This window comes from Orcinus orca, chromosome 3, assembly GCF_937001465.1.
Source record: "Orcinus orca chromosome 3, mOrcOrc1.1, whole genome shotgun sequence".
Taxonomy (NCBI): domain Eukaryota; kingdom Metazoa; phylum Chordata; class Mammalia; order Artiodactyla; family Delphinidae; genus Orcinus; species Orcinus orca.
The window spans coordinates 133,905,275-133,921,088 of NC_064561.1; the positions used below are offsets into that span (position 1 = coordinate 133,905,275).

Consider the following 15,814-nt stretch of genomic DNA (forward strand, 5'->3'; position numbering starts at 1 on the left):
TAATCCTCACTGTATTCTTTCAAATACAATATTTGAAATCTTGTACTCTTTCAAATCTCAATATTGCCAATATAGCTTCTTTCTAATCTGGGTTACATTTTACCCATATGATCTAGTCACATATAAGTTTATCCTTTCCTTCAAATTCCGTTTATAATTTGTGTCATTCTGGTGAGTTAACTTTTTAATAATTTGTTTCACTCAAACATATTTTGGTGATTCTAAGTTCTACATCAAGTACCTGCCTTTACTATAATAGTCACTGGGGACATGGTACAAATAATCTAAGAACTATGAGCTTTAGATAGTTATGTGGTATTACTCGTGCTACTTAAAATAAATAATAATGCCTATGGCCAAATGCTGTACCACTGTCCTGTATTGGAATACGTATTCTTTAAGGATAGATATTACATCTTATGCTTCGATATATCTCCAGTGACTGCTATAGAACCTAGTAGTTAAAAATATTCATGCTTTCCAAAAGCATGAGGCTACACAAGATATATGCACAAAGCAAATTTGTTAAGCCAAATTTAGTGTACATTATTAAAGGTAACAATCAAATTTCTGATCATGTTCACTGAATCTACAATGTATTTTATTATTGTAAAAAGAAGACAGATTTGAGAGTTCCAACTGTTATTTTGGAAATTGAATATTATATGTTTTATAGCTGAAACAGTTTTAAACTAAAGATCTTCAGTAAAAAAGCTTTTTTGAAGCTATTCTAGAGCTTTATTTAAAAAATCACAGTACAATAAAGAAATATTTAACCTGTATAAAAAGCAGGATATTATTTTGATCAGCTTTTGATCAGTTTTATCAATACTTTAGATTTTCTGTACCTAAACATAAGAGCAAAACCAAAAACAAACAAGAATTTGCATTTAATACTATTCAAACCAACGTATGAATAATGTCTATACAAGTCTCATATATAGGGCCTGAACACTTTTCTTAAATGTTTTAAAGGGTATGCAGTGTAAAAATGGACATTCTATCCTGTGTACTTCTAGATAAGTGCTATGGCAACATTTAAGTTTTGCTTGATGTGAAGTACTCTGTTTATTAAGGAACACTAGTTACGATCATGTTTGATTGAATTTCCTTCTCAGACAAAAGTCCTAAGTGAAACTTAATTTTATTGGCTAACTGGCCAAAGAAAGCATTAAACAACAACAACAAAACTCAACTCAGGAGACAGGGAATAAGTACCAAGTGAAAATATAAGCTTGATAACTGCCCTTACCTTCACTTCTTTTTTCTGCTTGTTTTGCTGCATTTTCCATTTTCTTTTGTTTTGCTGCTAAGAGTTCCCGCTTTAATTGTCTTGCTTCTTTTCTGAGCTCTTCGCTATAAAGCAAAAACAATTATATAAGTATATAATAGACCGAAAGAGAAAGTTGTTTAGCAGAAACAACTAAATCTAGTTGTCAGGTACACTAAATCTCTAAGAAAAACAAAGTGAATAATGTAATTAATTTTGTTTCTGTGTATGTGTATTTGTGGTATGGAAACATACTTAAAGGATATACTAAACGTTGTGATTTTCATAATAGCAATATAATACGAGTTACTATGAAATATAGCTCCCTTCAAATATATCAAACAGTTGGTAAGTGATAAATGAACTATTGTTCTCCCTCTAATTTACTTGCAAATTTAACATTCTAGTTTCAGTTTAATAATTCATGGAGATTCCAAATCAAAACAAATGTTTTAATATAAATACTATTCACTAAACCTGGGCATACACAAAAACATTTGGCTTCAAAACTTGTTGAATTCCTAACTGGCACCAATAACTACCACTTATTAAGCAATTATTATATGCTAGGAGCAGTGCTAATTTTTTTAAACTCAATTAATTTTTAACCCATTTGATATCACAATTTGCCAAATAATTTCCTCTCCTGTGAAACCTATCAGGCTGAGGTATTTTGATAATTAATACAATCATATATTAAAGGCAAATGGAGATGTAAGTTGTTGGCTTCACTGCAAGTCACTTGTTAAGTGACTGGTTTCTACAGGCCACTTTTAGGGCAGGAGATTCAAATTCAAGCCTTGGAAAAAATTATTAACTGCCCATGTCATTAACCCTGAGGGTCATTTGTGAATAGTTAAAACTATGCATTTTATATTTGTGAATGTCAGGCACCCATTCTATTTTCCACAAGCTAGAGTGGGTCATGGAGACTAAGAACACTGTAGCCCAAGGAGGCACCCCATTCTGGAATGTTCTCTAAAGATAATCAAGGTTTAGCAAAATCCTAAGTCTAAAGAGCTCCCTACTGATTCAGCCTTTAGTGCTTCCTCCTAAACCCCAAATCTCATACTTTTTTACTTCTGTCCTGTATTAGAGTCACCAAACTGATAGGTCTTACAATGCGCATGACTCAGTTCTTTTCATCTTTTTTCCATATCAAACACACACAGCTTGGCCTCCAAGGTCCTCAATTCTGAAACTTCCCTCTCTGATCAAAATCCACTATGTTTTTAGCTTTCTCAGTCTTTCATTCCTACTAAACTTATGCTCACTCTTTTAATAATGAAAGCCAACTCCTTAATCGTAGTTCACAGTCCACCAGTCTATTCTAACCCAGTCGTCTCTCTATCCATTCTGGATGCTATGGTCAGTCATTTCCCTGATGTCCTCACCAGAACCCTTAATTTTCTTGATTTGTTTGGCCTGATGGATACATCATAATCACCTAGAAGAACTTGTTAAAACATGTTTGGGGAGACACATCTCCAGAAAATATTATTTCTTTAGATGTGAGATGTTGCCTAGGAATTTGCTCCTGTGACAAATTACCCAGGTGACTCTAACATGAACTCAGGTTTGGGACCCAATGCATTAGGACCTTACTATAGAAATTATCTTCTCTTTCTTATAACTTCAAGCACTCCTACTTCACTAATCCTTTCATTCAGCCAACAGCATGCTCAAATTTCCCTGTACTCTGCTCCAATCAAGAGATTGCTATCTTTACAAGTGAACTCCTAGCTTGAAAGAATAGTTTGTATACAGAGTCTAATTCATCAACCTCTTAACTTCTTAATCTCTTGCAATCTATCCTTCTTATACTCTATTGACACTCCTTCTATATCAATCAAATCCAATGTCCTTTTCTCAGTCCTCCTCTTCCTCTTTGGCCTTTCTATCATTCAATGATAAGAACTACTTCTTTCTGAAATTCTAACAGACTATGTACCACTTTAGAGTCTTGATTCTCTAATTCTCCTCCGAATTACTCTTTCTCTTCTCATCCTATAATTGTTGGCATCTTTCTCATTTCTATACCCTGTACGCCAGCATTTTTATCTAATCTTATAACATAAGCTATCACTTTTATAATGGGTTATTTCCAAATCTAGACATTTTGCCCTACATTTCTAACTATCTATTACAAATCTCTGTGTACACTACTGCTGTCCAACAGAAATATAAGGTAAGACACATATACAATTTTAAGTTTCCTAGCAGCCACATTAAAAAAAAAAAGGTGAAAAGAAATGGGTTAAATTAATTTTAAAAACATATTTTATTTAACTCAATAACTCAAAATATCCAAGATATTATTTCAACATGCAACCAATATGAGAATATTAATATTTTACATTCTTTTTTTTGTACTAACTCTTCCAAATGCAGTGTATATTTAACACTTACAGGACATCTCAATGCAAACTAGCCACATGTCAAGGGCTTAGATCCAGATGGATGCTTGAGGCTAGATGTCACAAGAATTACAAACTCTCTATGTCAAAACTCCAAGCCATCTCCTTCCTGGCCAAATCTGTCCCTTCTCCTGAAGTCCCTATTTGATCGTGAAACCATTTTCCTCCTAATGACCAAACTCTGCACTTCCCCTGGGACTGTTCACCCTCCCTTTCACTGAATTACCGTAGAGGTATGTCATCTTCCAACCTCTCTCACATGTAACTGCGCCTCTTGACTCTCATCATCAATGCCTAGTTTAGGCTCTCATGATCTATTTCTCCAATAAATGTAATTACTTCCTATCTCTTGACGTTATGTGAAAACAGAGAATAGCAACCACATCTTTGCTCCATCCACCAAATATCCTTATCTTTTTATTATACTAGTTTAAAAAATTTTTACTTTGGTAAGTAATTCAGGAAACTCTGATGATATTTTCTGAAGACTAAGGCCTTGAGGGGAAGATTATTTTGAAAGTTGAAGAAGAAATGCTACATGATGGCTGAACAAACTAGTTATTAGAGAGATCTGAAGTATGCAAAGAATGAGAGGCAATGAGAGTATAACTATTGTAGAGTCAGTAGAGCACAGTCATTAAAATGATTAACTTAGGGTTCAGAAAGTCCTGACTTAAAAGCCAACTCCATCACTTATTGTCTGGGAGACCTAACAACAATTATTTAACTTCTCTGAGACTCAGCTTCCTCAACTATAAAATCAGAGTAAGGTATCTGAAATGTTGGGCATTCAATACATGTTCAACAAATGATGGCTATTATTATTTAGATCTTATGTTCGAAACAGTACTACAGTTAAGGGCTGTTTGTCAAGTAGGAATATTTCCTTATTATATTATTTATTATAAACGAATCCTACCTCTACTCCATATGGAGATCAACCCTGTTTGTAATTTTTAAAAAGGGCAAAGAATGTGTAATGCCAGCTTCTAAAAATCTATCCTTAAATAGTAAAAGATTTAGATACACTATTGAATTAGCCATAATAATATACAAACTGAACAATGATGAATAAGAACTCAAAAAAGACAAAGTGAGACAGAGAAGGTTTAGGTCTTTACAGATTATTAAAGTATGCTTTCATTATACTGAATTTTTCAAGTAATTAAAAATTTACAACATTGTCAAAATCTTTCAGATTATTCAAACAACACCATTTGGTAGTACTTGTGGAATCCATAACACTTGGAATGAAGTGCAAGTTTTTAACCTAGTCTTTAGATCACAGTCTAGTTTTAGGGTTCCCAATCTTACATTCTCTGGAATATACTTTTATCCATTGGTAATAGAATATATTTGAATCTGTTAAAATGCGAATGAAAATTGTAAGCCTGGAGTATATGTCACCTTATACTGCTTACAAAGCAATCATACAAACTATGGGCTTGCTTGAGTCTAGGCAGCATCTTTTTGGCTCCCTCAAAGCCTAGTTTCTACTTGTATGGTAAAAGAAATAGCTTCTATAGGCTACTATTAACTCTAAGCTAATTAATTTTTTCCTAATAGGTAGGTCTCTAATTTGGATTCATTTGAATTTTAACATGGTTTGTATGACATCACCATTATCCATCAAATAATTCTGCATTGTATATATTTTTAATCTGGTAAATCTGTAGTATACTCTGTTCCAATGAAAAAAAGAATTCCTTAAAAACATCATCCCAATAAAATATCAGGAGCCTAGAAACTATAGTAGCCTTTATATACTTAGTAATAGCAAAGACATTACTAATTCATTCAGCAGTTTCTGGAGCCTCTAATATCCGTACTGTACCATTCTGAGTGATGACACAGAAATCAAGATGAATAAGGAGGGAAAGGAATCTAACTTTGCTAGGTTCTTTAAATCAGTTACCTCCTTACCACTTAATCTTCTCAATAACCTGAGATATAGGCATTTTATAAGGAGGAAGGCTGAGGCTTACAGAGCTTAAATACTAAGCCTGAAGTCACACAATCAGAAAGTGAAAGAGCTAGAAACTGAAAATGCGATTGTCTGAATTCTAAGTCTATGCTCTTTTCATCATGGTATAACTGAAACCTTGAGAAAGTCTCCAAGGAGCCTAAATTCCAAGGAGAGAGATAAATCATGTACATAAATAATAACAACAGTACATAATAGAAAGCAATAACTGCCATGACAAAGAAATGACTGAAGCATTTTGAAATTCTGAGGAAAGAATACTATACACTAAATAAGGGACGGCTTCATAGAGGAGGCATTTGAAGAGGACCCCGAAAGATGAGTAGAAGTTGGCCAAGAGGAGATACAATGAAAGGCATCCAAGCAGTGTGTCTTAAAGACGGGAGATGGTAAAACATTATGCTATAGCACAGATGATTTAAAGGAGAATAGAAACAAAAGATAGAGCTAGGAAGAGAGCCTGGGGTAAAGTCTAAATGCTAGGTATTTGTGAGGAGCCCAGGTGAGAATGTTGTCCTTCCGTTTTTTCCACATCTTTGAGCGTCCATTTCTTTTTTTTTTTTAACAACCAATTTCTCAATGGCTCTTGTCTTCATTGTATCCACTATCCACCTATTTTAATACCTTACCTGTAACCCACACATTCCTTAAACTGCTGTCCTAGAAGTAGTACCTTCTTCACAAATTTCAATGGCTTCCCTTTAGATCATAACTTAGACCTTCAGAAGAATCCAGCTTTGTTGACCCCTGACCTCTAACCTTTTGCGACCTCAGACCTAGTGCCATGCCTGATCTCGTTCTACCTTTTGGATATTCTTTCTCTGTTTCCACTGGCTTTTACTCTTCCACCTCCTGCTTCTCAAATTTAGGTGCTGCTTAGTAGCCTAGTCTCAACCCTCTCTTTTTTTCTTCTCTTCTTTAGAAATTTCATCCATGTTCAGGGTTTCAATTCTATTTTCTTAATGCAGTCAAAGTGTAAAAGCAAGATCGTTAGCCTATGCTCTTTACACATTTCCACTTTCAAGCTTAGATTCACATTTCCAACTGCCAGATGGATACTTCAATTAGTATCCCACAAATCCACAAATTTACCATTTTAAAAGTCAGATTGATCATTTTGGCTACTCAAAAAACACCACCTCATTTTCTCTCTCCTTTCTTTGATAAGCCACCAGAACGCTGGTTGTCAGGCCCATCTTCTAGTATTGCTCTCTTACTCCCTACAGCTGTTTGGTAGCCACATTCTTCCTCCTTTACAAAGTCTCTTCCTTTCTGTGGTTAGTGACAGCTGTTTAGGCTTTCGTGACTTCACTATGACCACAGTCTCCTACTTGGTCTACGTGCTTCTGGTCTGACCTTTCTTCCATTCATTTTGCACACTTAGGCCAAATCCTACAATTCTACTCCCTAATCTTTTTAACTCCTTAAGTCCTACTGAATTGTGCACTAATTTCCTTCCCAAGCATTCAAGTCCCTCTTACCTTCAAACTGCTTTTTCAACTTTATCTATCACAGATCCTCTACGATTACTCTAAATTTCAGCCAAAACACACTAGTCATACTTACTGTGGCAAACTTTGAGCTTCAGCACATATACGCCTTTGTTCATGCCATTTCCATTACCTAAAATTGTCTTTTCTCCCTATTACTGCCAACTAAAGTCTTCCTCATTTTTCAAGGCTTCATGGAGAAAATGGCACTATAGCACAGCTTTGGGGCAAAGTTGTCAAGCTCACTGTACCTCAGTTTTCTCATCTGTAAATTCTGACTATATTCAGCCTATTATTATAATTAATGATTAAGGATTAAAATGAGTTCAGAGCACTATTAGGTGCTTAGAAGGCAGTTTCTTTTTTTTTTTTTTTTTTTGCAGTACGCGGGCCTCTCACTGTTGTGGCCTCTCCCGTTGCGGAGCACAGGCTCTGGACGCGCAGGCTCAGCGGCCATGGCTCACGAGCCCAGCCGCTCCGCGGCATGTGGGATCTTCCCAGACCGGGGCACGGACCCGCGTCCCCTGCATCGGCAGGCGGACACTCAACCACTGCGCCACCAGGGAAGCCCATTTTTTTTTTTTAAATAAAATATACTACAATCAACTCATGACTATTAAATTACATAAGCAATTTAAAGAATTAAAACTTTAAATAAAAATCAATCATTTTAAGGAAAATGATACTAGTTACTATACTATTAAAGATGCATACTCTAATCTCATTGATGGGTTGTTTTATCTTCTTATGGCCAATGTCCATTCCAAAAGAGTAAATACAACTTTTGTATAAAAAAAGGAGACATGTTTATCAGAACACCTAGACCCAACATCATTATATGGCCACAGGAAAGCAATTAATCCTCCTTTGCCTCAGTTTTATCATCACCTAAGAATAGTCTGAGGAAGGTGTAAATTAATATTTCTGAAATGCATAATCACAATTATAAATGTAAAAAGTGATTATACTATGTAGATCATTCTATTTCAAGTCCTCTGGATTTAGGATCTTAAGGTCCATAATCTAAGGAAATGGTGAGATGCTGAATATAGTCTTCACCTTAGACACAAAGAAGTTGAAGTATAGAGATGGTAACTGTTTTTTTTCAATATTGCCTAAGTCAGTAACAATACTGTAAATATGATACAGACATCCTAATTCTTTATGCGGTTTTTCACTTAATGTGCTTACTACCCACTGAATGAAAAGTACATTTAGACTTGAGTACCTTATTTTTAAGCTGAACAACAGAAGACACTATGAATAAGTAACTATGCACGAAAGGTTTTATACCCACAGTATATTTATATTTTTATCAGACTGTTTATAGTACTTTATAAAAGTTAAAAATCTTGCAATTTTTTTTTAATCGTACAGCTTTTCAACTTGAGATTGAGGATTTAAAATGTCAGTGACAAGTATCCTGCATGATTTTCAGTCAGTTTTTATTTTTTCCCAGATGCTTTTCTCATTTTCTCCAGTTTCCAGGAATGTGCCTTAGGAAAATTTTGAGTTATATCTGTTCTTTTTTCTTATGGCATGAGAAATATTATCTTAATATAAGGGTGGTGAACTCAAACACTGACCTCCTCTAACATTCACCTTCAAAAAAAAAAAAAGGTAAAGTTATCAAGACCTGAGTATTTGACATGCTTTTGAAGAGAACTTTAATCTACAAAAATGAAATGGACTATGTATACATATCTCCTTAATACATACGATGGTAAATGAATTTGCTTAGAGACTTTGTTAAGCAAGCTGACGGCTAAACACATGTCCATTACAGATCACTGCTTCTTGGACCATGGATGTAGTACTTGCAGTTAGCTTAAGTCTGCTATTTCCCAACATCTGATAAGAATTCATAACACATGGAAATGATTGCAAGCCAAACAGTACAGCCTTCATGGTTTTTAGTCTGTCGCTTTAATCACAAAGATACCGAATCTGTTTGTAATGAAACAACAGCTTGGCTGTTGATGAAATCATAAAATAGCTGTAATAAAAGCCCATCATAAGTATTAAAACTAAAAATGTATGGCACGATTTGTAGTATGGTATCATCAGCAGGAGCAGAGATGCAAGTTAAACATGTATCAGGAAAGTATTTCAATATGTTATAGTTTATACATTATTGAAAATATATACAGGAAATAAAAAAACAAATTAAATCATGGAATCCCTGATTTGTGTGTTCAAACTGTTCTACCTATTATTAGCAGTATGGTGTTAGACAACTAAGTTAACCAATCTAAGTCTGTTTTCTCATCTTAAAATGAGAATAAAAGTAAGGTTGTAAGGAGGAAACATGATTCCATGGAAATTACTTAGTGTACTTAACATGGTACTTGGCCCAAATATGTGCTCTACATGAGTTTGCTTCTTCTATTATTATCATTATCATTTTCCTCTCCAGCACCAACACTACTTCTATTCTTACTATTTACAGAATCAATTACCGACAAAATGAGACCTCAGGCTAACTAAAGAAATCAAAAAGGCAAACCCTTCCATTTTTCTCAAGGATGCACAGATTTCAAAAGCTTACCGATAAGTTTTTCTGTTTGATGTACTGCTTGGATTAAATATCATATACTATGAAAATAAGAAATATAACAGTAGAAAAAAACCCTAAAAATTACAAAATTCTTATACCTTAATTCTGGTCACTAAACACTTGGAATGGAATTGCTTATTTTCATTCATTATAGTCTAGTTGAGAAGTTAAGGAGTAAATAAGTCAACAAGGAAATGTATATATATATATATATATATATATATATATATAAAATTTCTAAGAGGAAGATTAACAGAGAACCTATATTATTTTAACTAAGTGATCCTGGAAGCATCTATCAGGAGATAAAATTTAATATGAGAGATAATGTTCCACATGTCCTTTATATTGTTACATCAATATGTAGGAAAAGAAAGACTATAATCCCTATCCATAAGTACACAATCCCTATCCATAAGTACACTGAAATTTGAAAAGAAGGAAGAATTTAAATGCACCTGCATCTGGCCTTTAGACTTACAATCTTAATCCTTTCATATGGAAGATCACATTTATTTTTAAATAAAAAGTTGAGACGTTTGATATAGATTGTCATTAATCTTTGCAAGACCTCCTTCAAATCTTAGAAAATCTTATTGTCTTTTCCAAAACAGACTAAAGAGTAAATCCTGCACCAAATCATAAAATATCCATGATAACCATAGGTGATATTGTTATTCTCTCTAAACACCAAGTAATAAGTTCTCAATCAAACATGTTATTTCACAGCAAGAACTTGGCTTAGCTGATATTTGACAGAAGTGGAGTAAATCTGTTGTGGCAGAAATTTGGTCTTTAGCCATATGTCTATTCCATAATCCAACTTTACAAAATGATATTAACTCAATATGAAAAACAAATGAGATTTCCAATTCCAGTAAGGCAGCATACCAGGTAAAACCCAAAAACTCCCTTACAAATACCTAGGAGTGCTGAATAAAGTACATTAAAAAAAAAACCCCAAAACTTTAAATGCATAGCTTAGCTCACTAAAAACACGCATATCTGAAAAAATGCATAGCTTAGCTCACTAAAAACACGCATATCTGAAAACACGCATAACACAGGATGCAAAACACAGAGAGAAAAACAACAACAACTATGGGAGATTAAAAAACATGGAAGACAGAGTGAGAAGGTCCACCACATGTATAAGTGGAATTGCAGAAAGAGAAAATAGAATGAAATGGAGATAATAGTGTCTGAGAATTTTCCAAAACTGATAAAAAACATTAGTCTTCAGATTCAGGAAGCTCAATAAATTCAAGCAGGATAAATAAAAGGAAAATCCAAATGTAGACATATCATAGTCAAAATGCAGAGCACCATAAAACAACCAGCAGAAATTAATAAGGATAAATCACTTCAAATTAAGTTCACCTTTTTCTTGGACAGAGAAAGTAGACTGCCATATTGTGAGAATAAAGTAGTCATGGACTTATGCAACGTAAGACATAAATGATGTCTTTCATTACAGCCATTAAAGCAGAGAACAAATAATGCCTGGCTGCTTAAGCAAAAATGATTATGAATTAGTCTTTACTAGTGCAACTATTCCGAGAATGCTAAGTAACAGGTCAAAGTTAGTTTTTAGATATGTTTCTACTAAGATACTGTACACTAGGTCCTTACCATATTTTGGCATATGATGCTGCACTGAATATAAAGTAGAAGACAAACCAATTACAGGTAGAGGGTATATGAATGGGTCCAGGAGGTAGGAGGAGTAACAGCAGCAGCAAGAAGGAAAAAGACTGTGAGGCATTTAGTTGACAGCACAATCTGAGTCAACACTGTGATGTGACTGTCAAAAAATGTGTACGGTCATTAGGTCTCATTAAGAGAAGTACAGTATTCCCAACATGTGTATGTTACACCTTTGGTAATTGTTCCGCAGTCCTTGGATGTTCTGTTCTGTTTGTTGTCTTTGTTCTCTTCACTTTTCAGTTTTTAAGGATTCTATTGAAATATCCTCTAGCTCAGAGATTCTTTCCTCTGAGTCCAGTCTGCTAATAAGCCCATCAAAGGCATTCTTCATTTCTCTTACAGTGTTTTTGATCTGTAGCATTTCTTTTGGTTCTTAAGATTTTCATCTCTCTGCTAACACTGCCTATCTGTTCTTTCATGCTGTCTACTTTATCCATTAGAGCCCTTAGCATATTAATCATAGTTGTTTTAAATTCCCAGTCTGATAATTCCAACATCCCTGCCATGTCTGGTTCTGATGTTTACTTTATCTCTTCAAATTGTGTTTTGCCTTTTGGTATGCCTTATCATTTTTTCTTGATAACCAGATATTATGGACCGGTAAAAGGTACTGCTGTAAATAGGACTTTACTAATGTGGTAGTGAGGTATGGGGAAAGGGGATGTGTCCTATGGTCCTATGATTAGGCCTCAAGTCTTTTAGTGACACTACTCCTCTGGACTGTGAACTTCACACATGTTTCTCAGGTTTTTCTCCTCCCTTAGGTGGGGGCAGGATGGTTAGAATGGGCTGCAGTTGGGTGTTTCAATTCTCCAACATGGAGGGTTAGAGCCAGCTGAAGTTGGTTATTTCCCTTCTCCCAGGTCCATTAAGCTCTGATAACCCACAGCAGGTTGAGCTCTGGGTAACTGGTTTTCCCTGAAGGAAAACAAAAAGAACAGAGTGCTCTGGCATAAGTCAAAATGGTTCCTTTTCCTCTCCCCCTGAAGGAAGTAGTAAGGGATTTATTTCTGTGAGATTTTCTGTGAGATCCTAGTTAAGCTCTCAGAGGTAAATCTCACAATATTGTCCCACCCCCACCCCCACCCACCCCCACTCCATGACCAGGTGTCCCTGGAGTTTTTAACTCTCAAACTTAGCCACACTGTACCTCCAGCAACTTGTCATTTACAGTTCAGGTTTCCTATCCCAGCACTGGTTCCCATGCAATTTCTCCTTGTTCTCAGATAAACTAAATTCCCTGTATTCACCTGTCTGTCCCTCCAATCTTGGGGGGCAGCGGTTTGCCCTGTGTCCTCACATCTCTTAGTGATCCAAGAAGAGAGAAAAGCAAGGTTAGATAATTTTATTAAAAGAGAATATTATATTTTATTTTACTTGAATTTAACACAAAAATACTAAATGGAAGTAGACCAAGAAATTTCTAATTTTTATATAAATGTTTTTGTCTCAAGAGGTTTCCTAAGAAATTTCTCCATTTTATGAAAAAATGTTATGAAAATATTAAGAGAATGGAGTCACTTTTTTAAACTACATGATTTAATTTTAGTTTATACTGATTAAACTGCCCTAAAGGTTGAGGAAATTAGTATACTTAACATTTTTTCCACCTTTTCCTTCCTTCATTTGGGTTATATTAGTGTTTTTAAATTGTCAATGTCCACAGCATCTATGCACAAAATTTTCAGTTGTACTGTCTTAGTTTTCTATTTAAATGAATTCATTGTTCACCACCATCTCTCTTACCCCAGTACTTCTCTCTGGTCCTGAGTTCAAGAGATGGTTGGAATAATGTTTACTTACTGTTAATGATAGTTATTTCTGGATGTTTTTAGTTGAGTTGTCATTTTGGGTTTCCTATTTTCTTCTCTCTCTGATATACTGCCTTTATTTTTTATGAGCAGGCATCATTTTTACAAAAAAATTAAAGTCACTAAAGAATATTTAGTGAGCTACATTTATCCCAGTATCTGACACTGTGAGTATGCTCTGTAGTATATGCTAAATAAAAATAGGCATAAATTAAGGGAGAAATGGTATCAGAATACTAATCCTGGAAACCACCAGAGGGAGGTGTGGGAGCTAGGAAAGAGGAGAAATTTTGTGAGAAGAAAGACATCTCAAATGTAGCACATAGGATAAAAATCACTAAGAAAACGACTTCAGATAAAATAATGTCTACCTAAAAAGGAGGTCGTTTTTGTGAAGGTCGTAGTTACTCAGTGACAGAAAAGCATTATGTAAATTATTTATTAAAGATTTACTACTTCCCACAGTATTCTTGCCTTGTTAAGTTTGCTTTCCTGACAAAATGATTTCAACATTATGTAAAAGAATGAAAACATAAACAAATGATTTTAAGTACAGTACATGGTATGGATTATATAAGGAAAAGAAATTGAGGCAAAAGTTTTTCTGGCATTCATCTAGATTTTTATCAGTATGGATCAGAATTATATAAATTGGCTTCTAGAGAACCATTAAGTTTTATACAGTGTTTTACAAACAGAGTTGCATGTAGATGTTCCTCTTAAATCACTGAAACTTTTCACATTTTAAGTTTAGGGACTACTGTCCCTGCCTTTCTTAGCCAATGCATGCAGAGATGTTGAGGTCCCTCCTTCATCTACAAGCCCACTTCACATGCCTCCTGAACCATTTATGATGAAGACAAAAAGTATATTATGAGCTTCTATTACACTCAAGAATGAGTCACTCTGTTTTAGGTCTATAATCAAGTATACCTAAGTGTAGCCTTTCTGATAATAACTACAAGATGATGGTGGTGGTGATGATACTGACCACGATGATGATGATATTACTAATGTACCTTGTTTTTCTAACTCGAATTTCAGACTCTCCTCACTGTGTGGGTGGGAGTTCCCAAGTCTTCCGGGAAGTACTCTGTGTGTTTTTTCAGGAGAGAAGAGCCATTAGATAAATGATGCTTTTGCTTACCTGACTTTGAAAATTGCCCTTCCTTACTGCCTTGTATAATTGGCAAGCTTGTACTCTTCTGGTACAGCTGCCTTCCTAAATCAAGCTCACCATATCCTTTTGACCCTGGGGCTGTGGTTTGCTTGACTTCAAATCACTCTCCGAACTAGAGCCAGGATAATTTTTTTTTTTTTTTTTTTTTTGCGTATGCGGGCCTCTCACTGCTGTGGCCCCTCCCGTTGCGGAGCACAGGCTCCGGACGCGCAGGCTCAGCGGCCATGGCCCACGGGCCCATCCGCTCCGTGGCATGTGGGATCCTCCCAGACCGGGGCACGAACCCGTGTCCCCCGCGTCGGCAGGCGGACTCCCAACCACTGTGCCATCAGGGAAGCCCCAGGATAATTTTTTAAAGTTCAAATTTGATCTCATTGCTTCCTTGCTACACAGCACCCTTTGATCCTCAAAGTCCATATCCATTAACTCTACTACAAGGTTTTTCATGATTTCAGATGTTTTATTATTAAGCTCTAGCTCTGGTGCCTCACTCCCGTTGTACATTCCACATATTCTAAAATCCTATTAGTTCGTAGAACGTGTCATAATCTTTGACACCTACTCCTCATGGCCTAAAATACTCGTCCCTCTTACATCCTTCCTCCACATACATTTATCCTCAGATCTCAGCTTTCATGTCACTTTCCCCACAAAGACTTCTGAATTCCTGATACTGGTACACAAGCTCCCTATATTTATCCCTACTGTCACACTTACCATATCATATTTTAACTGCCTGTTACTTCTTTGTAATCTCCATTAGTCCAATAAAACTGAGTCACTTCACTTTTTTTTAATAAATAAATAAATTAATTTTTGGCTGCATTGGGTCTTCGTTGCTGCATGTGGGCTTTAGTTGCGGTGAGCAGGGGCTACGCTTTGTTGCAGTGCGCGGGCTTCTCATTGCGGTGGCTTCTCTTGTTGCGGAGCACAAGGGCTCTAGGCATGTGGGCTTCAGTAGTTGTGGCACGCGGGCTCAGTAGTTGTGGCTTGCAGGCTCTAGAGCGCAGGCTCAGTAGTCGTGGTGCATGGGCTTAGTTGCTCTGGGGCATGTGAGATCTTCCCAGACCAGGTCTCAAACCTGTGTCCCCTGCATTGGCAGGAGGATTCTTAATCACTGCACCACCAGGGAAGTCCAAGTCACTTCACTTTTACAACCCTAATAACTAGCACAGAATCTGACACATAAGCAGTATTCAGCATTCAGTAAACATGTCAAATTGAACTAAATTGCTGGTGGCGCTAATTTTTCTTCTAAATTGCCTAGCGCGGCAATTTTTCTTCATTCTGGTAGGTGAAAAAAGTACATTTAACACTAAAAAATAATTCCTTTCTCTTAATCACTGACAACATGTATCAATACTAAATGTAGGTACCCTGAGCTCAGCAATTCCAGAC

General features: G+C 35.7%; 1 protein-coding gene across 4 annotated transcripts in view; it reads right to left on the bottom strand.

Moving 5' to 3' along the window:
- CWC27 (CWC27 spliceosome associated cyclophilin) overlaps positions 1 to 15,814 on the bottom strand; it is a 238,151-nt gene that overhangs the window by 122,659 nt on the left and 99,678 nt on the right. For all 4 annotated transcript variants that reach the window (XR_004483733.2, XM_033429886.2, XM_033429887.2 and 1 more), the window contains exon 11: positions 1,253 to 1,356. Coding sequence is in view for 3 of the 4 variants with exons in the window: in XM_033429886.2 (XP_033285777.1) it covers positions 1,253 to 1,356 (104 nt within the window). In the remaining variant the exon portion in view is untranslated. The remainder of the gene's footprint in view (positions 1 to 1,252; positions 1,357 to 15,814) is intronic.